Source organism: Homarus americanus, unplaced genomic scaffold (assembly GCF_018991925.1).
Source record: "Homarus americanus isolate GMGI-L3 unplaced genomic scaffold, GMGI_Hamer_2.0 scaffold22250, whole genome shotgun sequence".
Lineage (NCBI taxonomy): Eukaryota > Metazoa > Arthropoda > Malacostraca > Decapoda > Nephropidae > Homarus > Homarus americanus.
Genome location: NW_024741189.1, coordinates 11,868,549 through 11,890,425, shown reverse-complemented (window position 1 = coordinate 11,890,425; position 21,877 = coordinate 11,868,549). Strand labels below are relative to the sequence as shown.

General features: G+C 36.1%; 1 protein-coding gene across 6 annotated transcripts in view; it reads left to right on the top strand.

Annotated features, from left to right (window-relative positions):
* LOC121875716 (E3 ubiquitin-protein ligase Su(dx)-like) overlaps positions 1-21,594 on the top strand; it is a 30,063-nt gene extending 8,469 nt beyond the window's left edge. For 4 of the 6 annotated variants that reach the window (XM_042380363.1, XM_042380364.1, XM_042380365.1 and 1 more), the window contains 14 exons: positions 930-1,538; positions 2,261-2,420; positions 3,014-3,205; positions 4,542-4,662; positions 5,471-5,562; positions 6,805-6,936; positions 9,448-9,537; positions 9,818-9,976; positions 10,907-11,066; positions 12,683-12,832; positions 13,319-13,443; positions 13,689-13,914; positions 14,556-14,652; positions 15,198-21,594. In XM_042380363.1, the coding sequence (XP_042236297.1) occupies positions 930-1,538; positions 2,261-2,420; positions 3,014-3,205; positions 4,542-4,662; positions 5,471-5,562; positions 6,805-6,936; positions 9,448-9,537; positions 9,818-9,976; positions 10,907-11,066; positions 12,683-12,832; positions 13,319-13,443; positions 13,689-13,914; positions 14,556-14,652; positions 15,198-15,370 (2,486 nt within the window). In that variant the 3' untranslated portion in view covers positions 15,371-21,594. The remainder of the gene's footprint in view (positions 1-929; positions 1,539-2,260; positions 2,421-3,013; positions 3,206-4,541; positions 4,663-5,470; positions 5,563-6,804; positions 6,937-9,447; positions 9,538-9,817; positions 9,977-10,906; positions 11,067-12,682; positions 12,833-13,318; positions 13,444-13,688; positions 13,915-14,555; positions 14,653-15,197) is intronic. The other 2 variants (XM_042380368.1, XM_042380367.1) reach the window with 2 other exon arrangements.
* The last annotated feature ends 283 nt before the right edge of the window (positions 21,595-21,877 follow it).

The following is a 21,877-nucleotide window of genomic DNA, read 5'->3' as shown; positions in this document are numbered from 1 at the left end:
CTTACTGATGAAAAGACGAAATTTTTTCTTTGATCTATGACTTTTGCGTTTAGTTTCATGGATGTTATGATGTATGTTTGGTAAAAGTTTGACTTTTCATTGTCCAGAGTACTGTACCTGTAGTGGAGTTGAGTTCAGTATATTAGATCAGTGTGCAGTATATATAGTACACCCACCCAAAAAAGTCTGTGTCGGTCCTCTCTCCCATCAATGAACCCTGAGACTGATGAACCTATGAATTGGAGACATCACGCAGTCTATAGATGGTGAACTGTGTGATGTCTCAGATTCACAGGTTCGTAAGACACAGGGTTCAGGGATGGGAGAGAGAGAACTGGCACGACTTTTTTGGGGTGGGTGTATGTCAAATGGAAATTTATAGGTATATTTTGAAAGGTTTAATTGTCTGGCTTTCAAATATGACTATAGTACAGTACAGTATATACTTTACCTAGACCAAAGGATGATACAAATTTTTTTCCCAGATAAAGATGTGTGCCTTAAGATCAAATCACTTATATCACAAAGATAGTCCTGTGTCTGTTGACCTTTTTGAGCAGCTCGTGCTTATAGCGTTACTGCTTTGAGGTGGAGTTAAAATCTTGCCAGATAAATGTCCACCAAATAAGGATGCTGGCAACTGAGACCTTGTCGAACACTGCCTTGTTTTCTCTTATGATCTTATTCCTTATATTGTATTTGGTGGTTTCAATTTAGGAGCAACTAATTTGACTAATGATATGAGCACTGCTGTAAAGTCTTTGACACTCAAAATGTTGCTGATAGTGACATAGCATACATTTTTTAGATGGTAATTATTGAAAGAGGTGGTGCATATAATTACTGTACTTGAATTTCATTAAAGTTTTATTTTTTTTATTTTTTTTATACTGCCTGTTATAGTGTTTAATATATGTCATCTTTTCCAGTAGTAAGTGTTAGCGGCGGCAATGTTAGCGGTGGCAGTGTTAGCGGCGGGAACACTGTAACACTTCTTGTAGGAGGCAAAACTCCCCCACCTATACCACCGCCTCCGAGGCAGAACCAGTCAGAAGCGTTACTACCGTCAGCTGGTAGTGCGCCCTCCACAGTGTCCACCATCACCCATACATCAGGGATGCAAACTCCAAAGACACAACTCCCAGCGATTAACAGTGATGGTCAGACTGCACATCCAAGTGTTCGGTTTAGGCAGGGCGTCGGTAACGGATCGGCCGTATTAGTGCTCGGAGGAGAGAGTCCCACTGAAGCCACCGGGAGTCAAAATGGAACTACAACCAGTACCCCAAATGGACCAACCGGGACTCCCAGATCTTCCTCTTCTACTCCTACAGCCACACCAGTTACATCTCAAGCCAATAGTAACCAAGGGACACACCCAACATCTGCAACAAGTACTAGCACTGTCAACGGACAGCTTCCTACAAGTGCAGTCTCTTCAGCTTCCTCTTCTCCAGTACCCAGACTTGCTCCCCCTGTGGTGGCGCCCAGAGCTGCTACTCGACACCACCGAGCCCATAAAAATAAACGCAACTCAGGTTTGTTCATTTTCATTGTACACTACAATGAAAACCTCCATATAACAGACTCCTCTCTCCATTCTGTGTAAATACCAGGACAGATGCCCTTACAATTTGTGGATTTTTAATTCACGGCCCTCGATTATTCGAGGATGACACCTTCGATGTACCCAAGAATGTTTGCGAGTAGTTTTAAAGTTACCAGCATTTTCACGGCCATATTTCACTGGATTTACTGTTATTAATAGTGTTTATTTATAGAATATTGCTTAACAGTGATTAATCATGGCATTGTAGCTAGGTTAGCTCATCATTGTAACCACCAGGCTACTGGACCAAGCTGTGAGGTGTTATGGGTTTTTCAACTCTCCCCGAAAGTGCTCTGTACTAATTGTTCCAGCGAACAGGGATATGACTGAAAATGCTTTGTGAATATGTTGCAGATTTAAAATACCACGACAGTAAAGTGTATTGTTGGTTGGTTATTGTGTCACTTGCTAACTACACTAATAACTATTGTAGATAAATTGCACAGTTAGCATTCAGAATTTTCATTAATTGAACATAATTAGCCAGAGGCTTTTCATCAAATTCAAAACTTTGTAAGTTACAGGTACAGTATTAAAGATTTTAAAACCACCAAAATGTTCTGAGTAATATGGAACTGAATTGGTTAATATTAATTATGGGGGATCACTGTGTGTGTGTGTGTACAGTACATTTCATTAATTGATCAACAGATGGTAGTAATAGTGCAACTCCGGCCAGTGGTAGTGTTGGTGGTGGCAGCGGAGGAAGTAGCAGTAACGGCGCTGGAGGTGGCACCGGAGGAAGTAGCGGAAGTAGTAACAATACTAGTCAACCTAATTCAACAAGTGGTGAAGAACCTCTTCCTCCTGGGTTAGTATACTGTACTGTACTGTATTGTTGAAATACTGTAGTTCACCCAAGCAGTGGGCAGAGTTAAAATACATTGATATTTGGAGACAAGTGCTATACAGTACTGTATCACCATAGTCCAGTAATAAAGGTGAGAATGAATTATCAAACTACTGTACAGTACTGTATTGCATCTTTTAAGGTATTGAGATAATGATCATAAAGATAATAAAAATAGAGAGAGAGTAATAACTAAAGAAATAAAAATAAATAAAACTTAAGTCTCACTTCCCTTTGTTCTCAAGTTCTTCTTTACTCTCTAAATGCTCTACATTAGTTCACTACTTTATATCACATTAGTACAGGTGTATTTCTTCTGCTGTATGTATTACAAAAACACATAAATCTGTTTAAATCCTTTTTTTTATGGAATTACTATTTTTGTAGTTAAAACTCAGAAACTTTTGTGTTTTATTAACCATTTTCACTTTTTTTTTCATTTAAACTCAAGAAATTGTTGTCATATTAACCTAACATAACATATAACATAACATTTCACATAACATGACAGAACAACATAACATAAGCTAACCTAACCATTCTCATTATTGCAGGTGGGAAATGAGATATGATCAGTACGGTCGACGTTATTATGTAGATCATACAACACGGTCCACCACGTGGGAGAGACCCAAGCCACTACCTGCAGGCTGGGAGGCGCGTAGAGACCCCAGAGGGAGAGTCTATTATGTTGATCATAACACACGGACAACCACTTGGCAACGACCAACTGTAGAAAATATTAGGTATCTATCTGTCTGTCTCTCCCTCATTAATACCATGGTGATGATGCGATAATGATTGTGTATTTAAGGTGATTTGGAACAAATTTTTTGTATTGAATTTTAATGGGACTTTATAGTGAGCATTATAGATGATTTATGTAAAAAATTTACTGGGACAATTGTGCAGTATTTCTTATTGTAATGTATTGAAGCAGTTCCTATATTTTGGCTGTGTAAATCATCATGGTACTATCTGTGTTTGTGTACATGCTAAGTCAAATAGATTTCACTATATTTGATCCATTCTTAGCTGTTACTAATACAGGACTTGGTCAGGTTAGGCTACAATTTTTATATATATATATTTTTTTATTAATTTTTTTAAGAATATTTCAGGTTTAAACTTGGGAGTGCAAATTAAGGAAAGAAAAAAATTGCATGATGTAATTTATTGAAACATTGAACATGAAAGGGGCGAAGCACTATTTTTTAGAAAGAAAAATGAAATGGTGTTATTTGGGCTGTAGTGATGAACATTTAGAGTGGAGAACTGTGGTCGCCAACTCTCCGGTATGAGGACGGTCAGTGCAGTACTGTGATTAATTGATGGACATATAATTACTACATTTACTTCATGTTTAGGGAGGAGTTATCAATGGCACTGTACAGTACTAGGCTTTTTATGGTTATTTTTCATGCCATGATATGCCATGTTAATTTCGGGTGAGGCCGTAGAGTAAGCGTTATAATGTGTTAGTGAGTTTGAGATACTTTACCATATTTTATGGCATATAAGATGCACTTTTTTGTCTGAAAAAAGGCTAAAAAATCAACCTGTGTCCTGTATGCGAAGTTAAAGTCTCCCGTAAGCCAATGAAACCCCCAGTTGCTGTCTCCAGTAGTCTAAATTCTACCTGACCCAACTCCAGAATAAAGAATATGTTATTGCTTACTTAAACACATCATCATTTTTAATTAATTAAAAAATAGTTATTGTAAATACAGAACTGTATAAAAGCTTGATTTATAACAACTGAACTCGTTAGGATAATCTCAGGCGATAAACGTCTGTACGGCAGAAACCTAACTCTTCAGAGGTAGCTAAGCAGTAACCATTTCTGAGCCCTTACAAACTATTAATGCCATATTTGCAACATTTATTTTTAAATCTACAAATACCTGATACAAATGAAGATTTACATATACAGTAACTTTCTTTTCATTTTTGCATCTGTTAACATCGCTGGCAGCATTGTAGCCAGGTTAGACTCATCACTATAACCACTAGGCTACTGGTGTTAAGGTGCATGTGTTATATTATTGCAATAGTGTACATATTAATCTACGTTTTTTACAGGCAATTTGAAGAGTGGCAAGGTGAGCGGCAACACATCGCCCAACTAAGTTCACAGCGATTCCTTTATCCCAACCAAAACCAAGAAACAGACGCTAATGATCCTCTGGGACCCTTACCATCTGTGAGTTGCTGGCATTAATCTCTCTCTCCCTCCCCTGTACTGCAATGTAATGTCTTTAAAATAAATTTGGTTTCATTTTGGGTAGAGTTCTTCGCTTTCCATTCTAAAACCTGTTATCTTATTGGCCTTTCGTGAGTAAAAATTAGGGTGTACAATATATATATATATATATATATATATATATATATATATATATATATATATATATATATATATATATATATATATATATATATATATATATATATATATATATATATATATATATATATTATAAAATATTTTTTCATAAATTTCTATTAAAAATAAAAATAAGCTATTTCTGTGCATACTTTTATGATAATTAATTTGCACTTGTCGGTCTGTCTGTCCATGCATCCATCCCAACCAAGTTTGTTAGCAGTATTATTCAAAGAGCATAATACAGTACAGTATCCAGCACAGAACAATATAATTTTGTGGAGATGTCATGACGCTGCTGAAGGAATGGCTCTCATCTGCTGAACGTAATGATTTCACAGTTTTTGTTTTTATCCCCTTTATTAAATTTTTGTTTGAATATTTTTCTATTTGATTTTGTTGGAAATTCTTCAGTGTGTGGTTTAGCAAATAGAATCTAGGTTAGACGTTTTGTGAAGACCTGTTTTTATTATTATTATTATTATTATTATTATTATTATTAAGACTGTGAAGTAGCCAGTAATGGAAAAACTAACTCAGGAAAGTTGTTTAGTTTGGTTTACATTATATATGTCATAGCAGGTGAAGGAGATGTAATTCACCATTATTTCTCTTTTTATGTCCACAGGGTTGGGAAAAACGACAGGAGCCAAACGGTAGAATTTACTTTGTTAATCACCGTAACAGAACAACTCAGTGGGATGATCCACGGACACAAGGGTAAGTTATAACAAGAAAAATACTGTACTGTTTCTCTCTCTCTCTCATTCAGTCAGTCTGGTAAAACTCACGTTTAAGCCTCCAAATTTTGTACAGCAAGACCTCTTTCTAATGGACGGTGGGAGAGCGTAGTCTATTATATTGAGTTTTGTTTTATATGTGACTTTTTTTTGGGGGATTCGCCAACATGGGCATGGGTCAATGACCCACATCAGGGCCGGGGGGAGGGCATTGGGGGAAAAGTTCATTATATGTTGTGAACTTCCATATAACAGACTATAGAGGAAAGTACAATCTATTATATCGAAGTCTGTTACATGGGGAAACCTTCATATAATGGACTATGTATACCCATTAGATTGCTCTCCGTTAAATAGAGTTTTTGCTGTATGACAAATTACATGTAATCTTTCAATGTGATTCTGCTCTTTTCAAATGTAGTATTACTGATACGTAATTTGTCTTAGTACGGGTATGCCTTATTGTGGGTAAAAATAAGTATATATTAAATGCATCCTCCAAAAGCGTGAATTTGCTACCAGAGTTTAACAGTTAGTTCATGTATAAAATTTCTGATAAACTTCCTACGTCCTCATGTTTGAAGTAATGAATGTATGTATCTTTATGTAACTTAGCTAAATATCTTTCTTATCAGAAACGGTCATCCCAATGATTAAGAATAAACTCGTTTAGAAATACATCATTACTTAAGGACGAAATCGGACAGATTTGCAACAGCGAATCAGCTGTAACTCTGGAGGAGGGGGGTGGAGCATCTCTTCTCAGCTGGAAAAAACGCACTATGCTGTGCCTCGGGCGTTGATGATTAATGTATTTACGGGACAAGTGGGAAAAACTTTACAGGCAGTGAGGAGGTTTTAATAGGAGATTGAAACATGTATTAAAAAGAGTTTGTCAGAAGCAGCTCTTTGTGAGGTTAGACTTACATCAAAATCCTTGATGTGGAGGTTACACTGTACAGATGAGTGGAAGTTACTGAAGGGAGACTGTAGTTTTACAAGCTGTGCCCCTTATTTTCCATATGCATTAAAGATGTTAAAAAATGTGTGCAGAATCTTTGATACAGTAAAGTACAGTACAGTACACAAATTCTCTTGAATAGTTAGATGCAAAGTGTATACCTCTGATGTAGTTGATTATTCAAGAAGTTGCACAATGCCAGTAACCCTCACCCCCCTTTTTTTTTGTGTGTGTGTTTGTAAAAGTTTTTTGTTTCCTCAGCATGGTCCTGGAGGAAGAGGCTCTACCACCCGGTTGGGAAATGCGACTCACAGAAGATGGCCGCCAATATTTTGTTGATCACAACTCCCGGCAGACAACCTTCCAAGATCCCCGGCCTGGAGCCAAACAGATGTACGTGTTTCTTAATTACTCTACTGTATCAACACATCATACTAAAGAGGTCAAGATTACAATTAACAAACTACTTACCCTTTTTTATCTCTACCCTTTGAGGATGAAGATGGTTTAACCCTGTGAGGAGGATGATGGTTTAACCCATTGATGTTGATAGTTTAACTCTGATGATGGTTTAACCCTTTGATGATGATGGTTTAACCCTGTGAGGAGGATGATGGTTTAACCCATTGATGTTGATAGTTTAACTCTGATGATGGTTTAACCCTTTGATGATGATGGTTTAACCCTGTGAGGAGGATGATGGTTTAACCCATTGATGTTGATAGTTTAACTCTGATGATGGTTTAACCCTTTGATGATGATGGTTTAACACTTTGAGGAGGATGATGGTTTAACCCATTGATGTTGATAGTTTAACTCTGATGATGGTTTAACCCTTTGATGATGATGGTTTAACCCTGTGAGGAGGATGATGGTTTAACCCATTGATGTTGATAGTTTAACTCTGATGATGATGATGGTTTAACCCTTTGATGATGATGGTTTAACACTGAGGATGATGATGGTTTAACCCATTGATGTTGATAGTTTAACTCTGATGATGGTTTAACCCTGTGAGGATGATGATGGTTTAACCCATTGATGTTGATAGTTTAACTCTGATGATGGTTTAACCCTTTGAGGATGATGATGGTTTAACCCTTTGAGGATGATGATGGTTTAACCCTTTGAGGAGGATGATGATTTAACCCTTTGATGATGATGGTTTAACCCTCCAGGACTCAAAGGGTTAAATGGGACACTAAAAGTAATGGTAAAATATTCAATAGACAGCATTAAAATGATGGGTATACTGTACAGTATTAGATTTCAGTAGATAGATATATACAAAACACAAAAGTTAGACATTAGGTTAGAGTCTTGTTTTAAGTCTTTTATTTATTTATTTATTTAATTTTTCGAGTGATTGCGTAAGTAGATTCAGTTTTACCATATAACAGCTTCAGGAGTTCTTTAAGTTATTGTAGTTTGTTCATGTAAAAAAATGGAACTGGATACAATTTCATGTACTGTTCCATTCACCCACTAAAGTTCTGTTGCATCTTGTGCTGAACCACGAACCCTGAGATTCTGACTCATGAGCCCAAAACATTAGACATTGATGTATTATTTTCTTCATAAATGCTTTGGATTCACATGTCTGAAGTGAATCTTGGGGTTCGTGGTTCAGGAGAGGCATATTTTCTTAACTCTCTTTCTTCAGTTGATAATCTTTCTTCCCATTCTCTTCGCTGCAAAGTTGCTTCACTATCTCACTTTTACAGGTACTTTAATGGGCAAAGTTCAGTGGATTTGACATCCTGTGGGCCGTGGGCTCGTAACACTCGTCTTGCCCGCAGTGCCCACCGTTTCTGTGTGGATGTCGGTCACACTAGAATAACCCGCTATACCTCCTTCTTTCCTCACACAGCCAAACTATGGAATGCTCTGCCTTCTTCCGTGTTTCCATAATCTTACAATCTGTTTCACTTCCAAAAGCTGGTTTTCCGGTATCTTTGTGGTGTAGATTAATATAGTGTTTTTCTCTTCCATTTTTAATTTCTTTTTACTCTTATTTTTTCTCCCCCCAGGCCCCATTGTGGGTCAATGACCTATGCCCAGGTGGGCTATTCCCCATAAAAAAAAGCTTGTTTTTTCGTGGGTGAAACGTGTAAATTTGGTCAAATTGTGACAGATATACAGAACATCCATCAAAGGTTCAGATTGTTTAATTAATTAAAAAAATAATGGTGTTTGTATATTATGGACTAGATTCCTACCTTGTATGTCCAAATGTTTGTGCCTCACTCACTCATTGACTTTGTAGATCATCCAGTATATACTGTATTGTGATTATTTTCCAACAACAGTCAGCCATATCTCTAGTGTTACTCAGGATTTAGCACTTTATATTTTGAATACGAATTTCTAATGAGCTCTGACAACCTGCTTAGGCTTGGCAAGTTGTGCTAAAAGTGTCACTGATGGTTAGGAAGTTATTGCAAGACCTTCAAGTGTGTGTCTTCTCTTCTTCCTTGGATGAATACACATCATGATTACTCACTCTTTTGGAACCGTGTTCTTCACTTAACATGTTTTAGTGCCGTTATTGTAGGTAAAAATCATATTCATGGCTATATGACAACCAAATTTCCATAGATAAATTTACAAAGTATCTCAGAAGTATTAATGTTCAGGGAATTCAAAATTTCCTTCTCCAATAGATAGAAAGATACTCTACTTCTTAAGAACATCTAGGTTCTTAAGATTTTGTATTTCAGGCAGTACAGTACTAGTGACAAGCTTACTGTAGGTGAGTAAAAGCACCAGGTACCATACTCGTAAGTTGATTACATAAGTCCAGTTAGGTTGCAATGTGAAGGGAGGACTCTACCTGAGCATCTCAAGCAGGGAACAGTTGACATAGATGCTGATATATATAGTTGTGTTGTTGTTCCATTGCAGCAGTGCCAACAGGGGACATTATGGGATTCCAATGGTGTACGAGCGATCCTTTAGGTGGAAGTTGGGACAGTTCCGCTACCTATGTCACAGGTGAGAAATAAGTAACACTTTTTTTTTCAGCTCTTGCATGGAGCACAAAAGAGGTTATGCTATACTCCTGTTGTTATAACGTATTGAAGTCCAAATGAGGATAAATTAAAGTACAGTATTTTGGATAAAAACTTTTTAACTGAATGACTGAGGTTGTGACTATTGGTTTTATGCAAGTAAGTCATCTCAATATAGTTATATTGTAAGAAGATATATTTTGTCTTCTAACTCATAAAAAATTTTGACCGAATTTACAACAACGTGCCGATGCCTCCCACAGTAATGCCGTCACAGGTCACATCAAGATCAGCGTCACTCGGCAGACTCTGTTTGAAGATTCATACCATCAAGTGATGCGACTTCCAGCTTATGAGTTGAGGAGACGGCTTTTTATCATCTTCAGAGGAGAGGATGGACTGGATTATGGAGGAGTAGCAAGGTGAGGGTAGTGAGCGGGTAGTCCATTGATGGTATATTTAGTTTTGCCGAAAACATTTTGATCTCGCCGTGGAAAAGATTATATAGATGGACTCGTATACCCACCGAAAATAAGTCCTGTCAACACCGAGACTCATGAACCTGCGGATCCTAGACATCACACATTGCTGGGCCCGTAAATGGTGCACTGTATGATGTGTCGGATTCGCAGGGTTCTTGGACGGGAGAGAGGACTGAGGGAACATTGGTTGGGTGTACATTTTACTGAAAGATTCTAAATGTTGGCTTAGCTATTACACAAGTCAACCAGACACACTTTTTTAAAAGGAGAGACATGGATAGATTTGCCTCATCAAGCATACAATAGGAGTAGGGAAAATAGAAATACAGTAAATAATAAGGAAATGAAAGAATACAGTACACTCATACAGGGTGAATATAGATCCACGATGTGTCCTGTTTCCTGTCTAGTAATTCCTTGTTTACTTGGTCATATTTGATGATCCAATTTACTGGAGTTATATCCATTGGTCATGTGCATATTGTGGATCATACCCTGATTAAAGTACAGACATAGCCGAGGCTAACATAACATAACCAACCCAACCCAACTTGACTTATCTGGTGAGATTTATACAGTAATCCTCAGTGATGACTTAGGTAATCAGTAGTATGTGTCTCAGTGTCAGTAGGACTTTGGTTCTCTGGTGGCTTGAGGTGGGTGTACAGTGAAACCTCTATTTAACGGACTATGTAGGGAGAAAATTCCGTTATATCGAGGGTCCGTTAGATGTTAAACTTCCATCTAACATATTATATGGGGAGAGAAGTCTTTTATATGGAGGTTTCACTGATGCACTTGTTTTTACACACGTACATACTGGAGAATTATGTATGATTCTGTTTATCAAAATATTTTCACTCTGTGCAGAGAATGGTTCTTCCAGTTGTCCCATGAAGTTCTCAATCCCATGTACTGCCTGTTTGAGTATGCCAATAAGAACAACTACTCCCTGCAAATTAACCCAGCATCAGAAGTCAACCCAGACCATTTAACTTACTTCAAGTTCATTGGTCGCTTCATTGCAATGGTGAGTATACGGTACAGTCAATCAGTCAGAATACCAACTGTCCTCATTTCTGAAGGCTGGCCATCACAGTCTTCCTCTCTAAACGTTCTTTGGGTGTCTTTGCCAGTATAGTAATCTCTCTGTTAGCCGGAATTCCTCAAACTCTGAATTCTTCAACAGCCGGAATTGAAATTTTCTCGGAAAATCTTTCCCCGAACCGTAATTTTTCGGAAAATTCCGGCTTTGGGAACGATATTCCGAGAGGCACATTTTCCAGAAATTCTGATAACTTTTTCTCGATACCCAGAAATTTCTGGAAAATTCCGGGGATGGGGGAGTTTCTCTCCGGGTTTGATAGATGAAATTCAGGCGCATTTTCCGTAAATTCCGAGAACAATTATCCGGTACCGGGGAAGTTCCTGGGACGGAGATATTTTTTCAGGGTTCGAGAGATGATGTAATGGGCAATTTCTGGAACTTCGAGAAATTTTTTTTGTTATCTGGAAAATTCTGGGGATGAGGGATTTTTCTGTCTTTGAGAGAGTCGTCTCATTACCCGGAAATCTCCCATTCCTGGAAGTGATCTGCACCAATTGTTCCGGCTAACGGAGATATCACTATTGTACATGGAGGATAGGTCCTCCATAAAAAGTCATTGTTTTTAATTTTTGTGTATCGACTATTTTTCAGCTCAATTTGCCGAATACACTGTACAGTATTAGGAATTCAACATTAGTTTTCGATAGTGTGGCTATGCAACAGTTATTCCCCCCAACCAGGATCTCGACCCACATCATGGACACTTGTCAATTTCTATACATTTCTAGATGTGTACCATGACCTTTATGAATTCATGGAAATATTAATTTTTTGTCTTTTTGGATTTGTCTTTGGAAATCTACAGTATATACGTTCAGTAGTAATTTGGTGTTCATTTACCTAAGTACTGTACATTAGTGTTAAGGTACTGGTATCCCCTTTCAGAATTAAAAGAAAGAAGGACAGAGTATTTAGAAGACAAAAACAGTATAGCGATGGTGTGGTGGTAAGAATCAATAAGGAAATACATTACTCAAGCTATCAAGTTTGGAAACCAGTTGAGGAAGCTGTAAACAAAATTAGAAATAATAAGGTTTGTTGGGTTGATTAGCTCTCAGCACAATTTCAAAAACAAATGTGATGGAATGGGAACAAGTTAAACAATTTGATTTTAGTCTCCAAACCTTGCCTCAATGAATGGACAATGCATCATCAGCAAGGACTTAGGGTGTTAGGAACCACTTTGTATTAAATGAATTGTGCTGTTGGGATCAGGTCACTGGCTGTGATTGCTTCTCCTTCCTGCACACCATAAATTGAGACACATTTTCAACTACAATACATGCCAACAGTTGTAAACAAACCCATCAATTCACATTCTAAAACTTAAGAAAACCTGTCTTGTCCTTCATTTCAGGTTTCTGGCTTTGATTGCTTCTCCTTCCTGCATCCCATAAAACGAGATACATTTTCAGCTACTGTATAGACCAATGCGGTACAGTACGGTAGTGACATAACCCTTCATTTCACATTAAAAAAAAAAATACAGGTATAAAGAAAATTATAAAAAAAAACTCACTTCTCCTCATCCTCCCCAGGCTCTGTACCACGGCAAGTTCATCTACTCTGGGTTCACTATGCCTTTCTACAAGTGTATGCTCAACAAGAAGCTCACCATGAAAGATCTCGAGTCCATTGATCCAGAATTCTACAACTCTTTATGCTGGATTAGAGATAACAATATTGAGGTGAGAGATAATGTACAAGTGGGAAATAGAGATGATATAGAAGTAGATTATAGAAATATCAATATATAGAAGGATTGTATTTTGGGTAAGAGATAATGTACAAGTAGGAAATAGCAATATAGGAGGAAGATACAGTATAATGGGTGAGAGACAACAGAGGTAAGAGAGGAAAAACACTGATGAAACATACAATGCAGTGAATCCTCAATATAACATACTTTCCTCTCCATATATATATATATATATATATATATATATATATATATATATATATATATATATATATATATATATATATATATATATATATATATATATATATATATATATATATATATATATATAAAGTTTGTATAGCACATAATAAAAGATGTATATTTCTCTCTTCTACGTGGATTGGCCTAAAATGACTTCGTTGCTGCCACACGTTTATCCAAAAGATTGACTAGATTAATTTCTCTCTCTCTCTCTCTCTCTCAATTTTAGGAATGCTGTCTGGAGATGACCTTCTGCACAGACTTTGAAGTGCTCGGCAAAATTTCGGAAGTGGAATTGAAAACTGGCGGCAAAGATATCCAGGTTACGGAGGAGAACAAAGAGGAATATATTGAGTGAGTCAATTCCCCGAATTTTTATTTTTTTATTTATTTTTTTATTTTATTTATATTTTTTTTAGATCCATACTGATAAGGGTTTAGAAAAAATGTCATTGTACTTTACAAATTTATCCTCAAGGGCAATTATGCCTTGATTAGTAAGAGATTATGTTATGAAATCAACAGACAATTATGCATTAATTAGGTGTAAGTTATGTTACCTATTGTGAAATCAACTGTTAATTACATGACATTTTCAGGTTGATGATGCAGTGGAGACTGACGCGCGGGCAGGAGGCTCAAACTCGATATTTTCTCGAAGGTTTCTCAGAAGTGGTGCCTTTAGAGTGGTTGAAATATTTCGACGAGAGGGAACTGGAACTGCTGTTGTGTGGTATGCAGGAGATCGACATTAATGACTGGCAGAAGCACACCATTTACCGGCACTACAACCGGTCATCCAAGCAAATTATATGGTTTTGGCAGGTGAGTGAATTAGAGAGCTAATTTTGCCTTACCACCACCAGGGGGAGGAAAGGGGATTGATGTAAGACTCACTCTGTCCTTCTGTCTGTCTCAAACACTTCTTGACTGTATTTGTGTAATAACATTTGTAAGTGGATTTTAACTAAATTGTTACACTGACTGGATATACAGTATTTAATTGTTACACTGACTGGATATACAGTATTTAATTGTTACACCGACTGGATATACAGTACCTGAAGTAGTTGCTAATTAACCCCAAAGATATACCTGCTGGTGTTATTGGAGTCATTCACACACACATACACCCAGGCCTCAGCCGTAAAAATGGGGAACCCTTTCAGAATCAATCCTACATTTCCTGTTGTCCATTATATTAGAATTTTTAATCTTACAATCTGGTGTACCAGTTTCCTGTTTTGTTCTTTGATTTGATATAAGTTTGAATATATATTTATATCCTAATAGTTAGAAATTTGAGCATCAATATTCAATAGATGGTTCACAAATATTTATATTATTCTTATGTTTTTGACCTTTTACTCAATTTTTGGAAAGTTTATGATGTTTCCCTGTAAGGAGTTGGGAAGATTATTTAAATGGGGAATAATTAATGACATTCTTGTATACATATTTTCCAGTTTGTAAGAGAAATTGATAATGAAAAGCGTGCAAGGTTGCTCCAGTTTGTGACCGGAACCTGTAGAGTTCCAGTTGGAGGCTTTGCTGAGCTAATGGGTAAGTAAACATTGAATATATATATATATATATATATATATATATATATATATATATATATATATATATATATATATATATATATATATATATATATATATATATATATATATATATATATATATATATATATATATATATATATATATATATATATATATATATATATATATATATATATATATATATATATATATATATATATATATATATATATATATATATATATATATATATATAAACATAACGCTTGGGGGAGGGGGGGTAAGGGAAAGTGTAGCACTACTTATTTTTTGACTGTGTATGAGTGAATCAAATATAATTTCCGTGAATAGGGTATTGAGTTCCCGAGTCTTAATAACTTGCTATTATTTACCAAGATCTCCTACATAATTGTATAATGTTTTTACGCAACCTGTTATCCCATGCATGTGTACAATATAATGATGATTAGTTACATCTTACTTTCTTTGTTTTGTACCAGAATTACAGTAGTGATAGAATGTTTGGCAGGAATGAGAAAACAAATTATTACATTTTCACAGGGAGTAACGGACCACAAAAATTCTGCATTGAAAAGGTAGGGAAGGAGACTTGGCTGCCGAGGTCTCACACGTGCTTCAACCGTCTCGACTTACCTCCCTACAAGTCCTATGAACAGTTAGTGGAAAAACTGACCTTCGCTATTGAGGAAACTGAAGGATTTGGTCAGGAATAAGATGAATTATTTTATATTTAATTTTTTCTCTTATCAAATGCAGTGCAGTATATATGAAAATGAGCACTAACGTGGATTTTCTTTTAAAAAGGAAATTGCACATTGCACATGCACATGACCCAAGACATGCATCACACACACACACATACACCCATATAAGTGCACAGTACAAATACACACACATACACACACACACGGTTATTTGTTTGTTTGAAAAAATAAAGCAAGTCCGTTTTGATTATCTGAATAGCAGGAAATGGTGGAAAAAACAGTATTTTCCTCCAGGTTGTGTTTCACTGCCCATGTTTAAGCTGTCACAAGTAGCATTTGGTAGTTCTTTAACCTGCCGTGGTGATTCATTTACTGTAATGCTTTTATATGGTATAACTGATTTTAATTTAATAAGTGTAATGGATCAGTAATATGAAAGATTTGATTTGGGGCAGAAATCTGTTACGAGTTCATAGAAATCTGTCATGAGTTCATACAGCAGTGATGATTGTGATGATTATTGCTTGGATAAGACCCTCCATGTCAAAATAACAAATTAAAATACCTATTGAACTGTTTTCCTGAGGCGTGTGTTTAATCCTTCGGCTTTCCTTAGTTTTGTTGTCCTTGCCTTTAAGTGGTAACCTATTTTGTTAACTTGTCATAGTGTTTGTTGGTACAGTATACTCTTATTATAGTACTACTCTTTATCAATGGTTTGTCATATCACAAGTAATTATTGTTTCTGGCAGGCAAATTATCTGTAAGGCTTTTAGATATGAATAGATGAATTGCCTGATTAACTCTGATCACTTGCTTGTAATGACTGGAGATGGCTTTTTATTTTTGTCATATCATCATCATCATCATGATCATCATCATCATCATCATCATCATCATGTGCAGATCTGTTGCAGTGAAATTGAGTACCTGGTTAAATATTATCCTTGTAGCATCCAATCATATGTGTAACTAGCCGGTCCATCACAGTTGGTCAGTTGTGCTAAGTATTCCACCCCTTCCCCCCTATCAATATATCAGTGACTATGCCAGTCTTAATAGTATTCAGCATCCCTCACCGCTAATGTCATTCATTGTTTTAGGAATCTCTAATATGAACTTAATATTACTGAAATCTTGGGAACTTTGGTTGAAGTATATTGTACTAAATTGGCTAGAGCGGGATTCTTTTGCCTCATTGTTTATGCAAGGGGGAAGGGAGTACAGTATGATGTTATTTATATTTATAAATACATGTAAGGAGAAAATATTTCTAAATATAATATATATAGTATATAAATATAACCATAAATATATTAAAAGACTATAAACACAGTTAATGGTAGGAGTAATGAGCAACAGACACAACTACAGTAGTTAAGTCAAACCTTGTCACCAGTTGGAGGAAGTGGTCTATAATATAAATGTTCATATAAAATATTAGGAATATATTTTCTTGTATCACTCTGTTCCATATTAGTAATCATCATGCTTATTAATGTGCCAAAATGGAAATTGATGAAATTTGCAATCAACTCTGGATCTGAGAATATTTATGATATTTTTGGGACTTTTAGTGAGTTTTTCAAATGTTTAATTAAGATATACCGAGTCAGGTCATTGACTGAATATTTAATATAAAAGATTTATACTTGGACTACTATTGGTACAGAATGCTGCTATGGATTAAACTTTGGCTTAATGTTTTAATTATATGTAAAGTTATGGAGTGTTACTTATTATCATCTCATGTTTGTCTGTCTGTCAGTAAATGTATTTCATAATTATTGAAATGGGGTGGAGAAGGTGCATTAAACTTCACCAAAATATAGTACAGTATATATAAAGAATAAGAAAAGAAGAAAATAAAGCCTGCAGCACAGTATTTATCCTCAGTTGCATTAATTGATGAAGCAAATCAAGGCTTATACTCTTTACTTGAACATTTTACTTCCATTCAGTTGATTCATCTCTGTCACTACTACTATCTTCTGCACCAGTAGGCTTAGTTACTGGTCAGTACCATCCCTTCTTCATGCTCCACTCATCTATATTGATTCAATCCATTTACAGTGAGACCTCCGTGTAACAGCCTTCTATCTCCATATGATCCATTAGATAGGGGTTTCACATCTAATGGGCCCTCAATATAATGGATTTTCATCTCTATATAATTCATTAGATGGAGGTTTCACATATAAAGGATCCTCGATATAACAGATTATCCTTTCTATATAGTCCGTTAAATAGAGCTGTCACCGTATGTTCGTTTAACTGCAGACAAATCTTTGGAAGAGAATATATTTAAAAGATTCTCAACCCCTTTTTTTTTTACCCTAACAGTGGCCAAGTGAAAGTATCTAGTTAAGGTTAGTTTCAGAAATCTTGTTATCTCTTCAGACCACTTGGAAATACAGTAGCACATCCCTTTGCTTAACACGGGGGATGCATTGCCAGAAAATGCGACGTAGAGTGAACTCGTGTTAAGTGAGGGGGCAGTGTACTATATATAATGCTATGTAAAAGTGGGATTACCAAAAGGAACGACATCTAGCTGTAAAAATTTCCATACCATCAGGAAATCACTGATAACTCAAGACACCCTTGGAAAGATGTCCTAAAATGGGGACGATGATGATGATGTTAATGATACCTGTACAGTATATAATTTTGATGTTAGTTTTGGATGTCCATATTGTATTAATGTGACCTATTTTCTGGAATTATTATCCTTATATTTCTGTTATGTTTTCATCATTAGCAGTCAGTGTGAGTCCAGAGAATGAACATGCAAGCAGTATTTAGTTCCCCCCATATCAGTTTTGTCTACTACTACAGTTCACTAATGTTTTGATTCATAATATTATAGCATTTTCAGCCTTTAGCACATACAGTATACCTTTGATATAACAGACTTCTCTCTTCATATATTACGTTAGATGGGGTTTTTCACATCAAACAAACCCTCGATATAACAAACTTTCTTCTCTATATAGTCCATTATATCGAAGTCCATTAGATATGAAACCTCTGTATAATAGACTATATGGGAGAGTGCAGTCCATTAGATGTCAAACCCCTATATGACGGACTATACCCGTTAGATTGATGTGTTTTTAATGCAGGTTTTACTGTACTGTACTGTACCTCACAATGTTTCAATTTGCCCAACAAACTACAGTACAGTAAAACCTCTATATAAGGGACTTCTCTCTCCATATAATTTGTTAGTTGGGAGTTTCACATCTATTGGACCTTCGATATAACGGTACTACTTCTCTGTGGTCCGTTAAATAGAGGTTTTATTGTAGTACAGTACATACTGTATGTTGTTTTACTGTATGGATCATTATAGTTCAGAGTTATTAAAGGTTTACTGTATGGATCACTCCCTATAATTTACCGTAGTTTAAAGGTACGTAAGATCTTTTGGAAGGTAAAACTTGTTTCGAAACATACAGTATTATTGAGGAAAATCTTGTTCCAGTGCTGATCTTTTGAGGAAATATTAACAGAAGTCCAGTCACCCCACAAAAGTACTGTCGTCTCTCCGGAACCAAGAACCCCCGAGATTCAGACTCGTGTGAATCCAAAGCATTTATGGATAGAACAATGTATCAGTGTCTTCTGTTTTGGGTTCACCAGTCTGAATCTCGGGGGTTGGTGGTTCGGGAGGAGTGACGACAGGACTTTTGTGGGGTGACTGGACTGTACAGTAAATATCACGAGAGGAAGAGTTGAGCACCAAGTTCAAAGTCTGTGACAAAAGTCAAGGTCACTATTTAAGGTCATATTTGGCATTAGGTGTTGTATGTTAGTTTTATATTCTTATTCCTGGCATTAACTTGCTCGAGATGATATTTTTGTATAATAATTTTGATCAATCACTGTTGATTATGCAGTATTTAGCTAAAGTGTAATTACTGTACTTTTTAAGCTATTTAATTTATAGAATAATCATCGCTTTTTTAGGTATACACTTAAAAATTTATGTTCTAAAGTTACAGTTCTAGCGGCCTTAGATATTAGTTTGAGCCGAGGCATATTGTGAGCCATATTATTTGAAGATTCTAACTAGCCTTATACCACAAATATGGTCGTTCATTCTCTTCGTGAATCGATTTACTTCTACGGGCATACCTCTTAGAAAGCTGTTTCGCTATAATACTTGCTTCATATGGAGGAAATATTTACCGTTAAACCCCCCCAAAAATGCATCAAGTCTACAACAGAACTCGGACGTTCTGCACGAGACAACACAACACCTAACACTTCTGCTTTCCCCGAGCTGGGTTGTTCGACAAATGAGTGGCGTACATTGATTACTACTTGGCCAATCAACCATGACGTCACGCCCCTCAGTTTTGAAAGCAACTCCTAGATGTGTGTTTACTCTACCCTGGTCCTAACTTTTTGATTTATTGCTGACTCATTTTTTCTGGTAAAAAGTCTGCATGTGATACTGCTGGGTGAATGGCCTCAGCGTGGTTGTAAAAATGGAGTTCATAAGATAATGATAATATTTATTCAGTCAAGTTTGTTATACAGGTTTACAATTAGATAGGCATGTTTATAAACTATGCAGTTATACAGTCCAGCACGAATATAGACAAAGTAGGTATATGGTGCACGTAGGCCGTGGGAGTATTGTAAAGTACCGGGTATATGGTTTCCTGTGTTAATTAATGACAGTAATAAACGTTAAGGCAATTTGTCCAAGGATAGCCAACAAAGCTTATTTCCAGGAGGGTCCTTAGCTTAGCCTGGTGACCCGCAGGTTGATAGAGGTAGCACAGACAATATCTTGGGTATGGCTACATCAATCATTTAAATCATTTTCAAGAACACAGAGAAGACAAGGGCTTCTATCCAATCCACCAATTTACTGGAGAAGATGGATAACCTGTTGGTGCTCCATGTAGGTGGTTAAAGACCATGTTAGAATCGATGGCAAGTAGTGGTCAGTCTTAATCCCATCCTCTTGACTGCGAGCACTGAATTATTGAAACAAACCCAATATATATATAATGTATAATATTTTAATATTTTTTCACATATAAAGTATCACTTTTAGGACTTATTTCACTCATAGGTTAGATGGTGCTGCTGTGAACTCATCCCTATCGGAACCAAATCATACAGTACTTAGATAAGACATAGAAAAACAACAATAATAATAATAATAAATGGTTCATTGGGTGTTGTAGGGTCCCTTTATGTTTCCTCCACAGTACAGTAATTTGAGCCACTGTCATGAGTATTTGTTACTTTATCTACAGTAAAATCTCCATATAACGGACTTCTCTCCCTATAGAATCCATGAGATGGGAGGTTTCACATCTAGCCAACCCTCGTTATACAGTCATGGACTTTTATCTCGCTATAGTTCGTTAGATGGAGGTTTCACATCTAACGGACCCTCGTTATAATGGACTTTTATCTCGCTATAGTTCGTTAGGTGGGGGTTTCACATCTAACGGACCCTCAGTATAATGGACTTTATTCTCCATTTAGTCCGCTAAATAGAGGATTAGCTATAATTGTTAAACTGAGGGTAAAGTGTCACTGCTGGTGATATTTGGAAACTGAATATGGTAGTTTGAGATTCAGTGACTTTTAAATGGGCAGGAAAAATAAGTTCACAGAGCGTACACACCTATTCTGGGCTGGACAGTCGTGACATACAGTAAGTGCACTGTACATAGTTAGTGTAGGTTAGGGTTTCATAAAGGAGGTTGTTAATGCAGTTTGTGGATTTGGTATGATTTTTTTCTTCGTTATTATTATTACAGTACATGGTATTATTATATTCCTGTCCTCACCTTTTTTTTTAGCTTTTGTGGTGTTATAATTTTCCTTATACAGTATTTTATTTATATATGTAGCGTACAGCCTATGTTTCCTCGGTTGCACTCACATATGGGTCCACACAACAGTCTATCAAGGCCACACACTTGATTATTCCCAAGCACTTTGTTGTTTATTCCTTGTTTTTATATTCTACATGTCTATGGTGACTTTAATACAAGTATATTGTTTATAGTTTTTTCTACTGGTAGTACACAACAGCACATTGCCTTGGTATTGGTGCACGTATAAATCTTTCTACGTCGCTGCTTTCTACACTACGATGTTAACAATTAGAGGGACCATTGGTGTATATCAATAATTATTTAATTATACTGTATTGTATACAGTACCATTCTTTTTAGTGATGGTTGTACAGTATAGGATTTAGAAGTGGCACCATTTTTTTTTTTCCATATGCTTAAGAGGAACAATTTTAAGGGAGCTGCTTTAATTATATGCATTCTTTCTTGTCTGGTCAGTTTTATGTTGTCAGCAAAAAGATTTATTGTGCATGTGTATACTCTCATTCCCTTGTGCATACATTTTCACCTAAGAGTCCATAATATGAGTACATATCCTGTACTGTTTAGAGAAGATATATCGTTAAATTTTAAGAAACAGTACTCCTAATACTTTGACATTAAACTTCTCTGCATCGAGAAATTT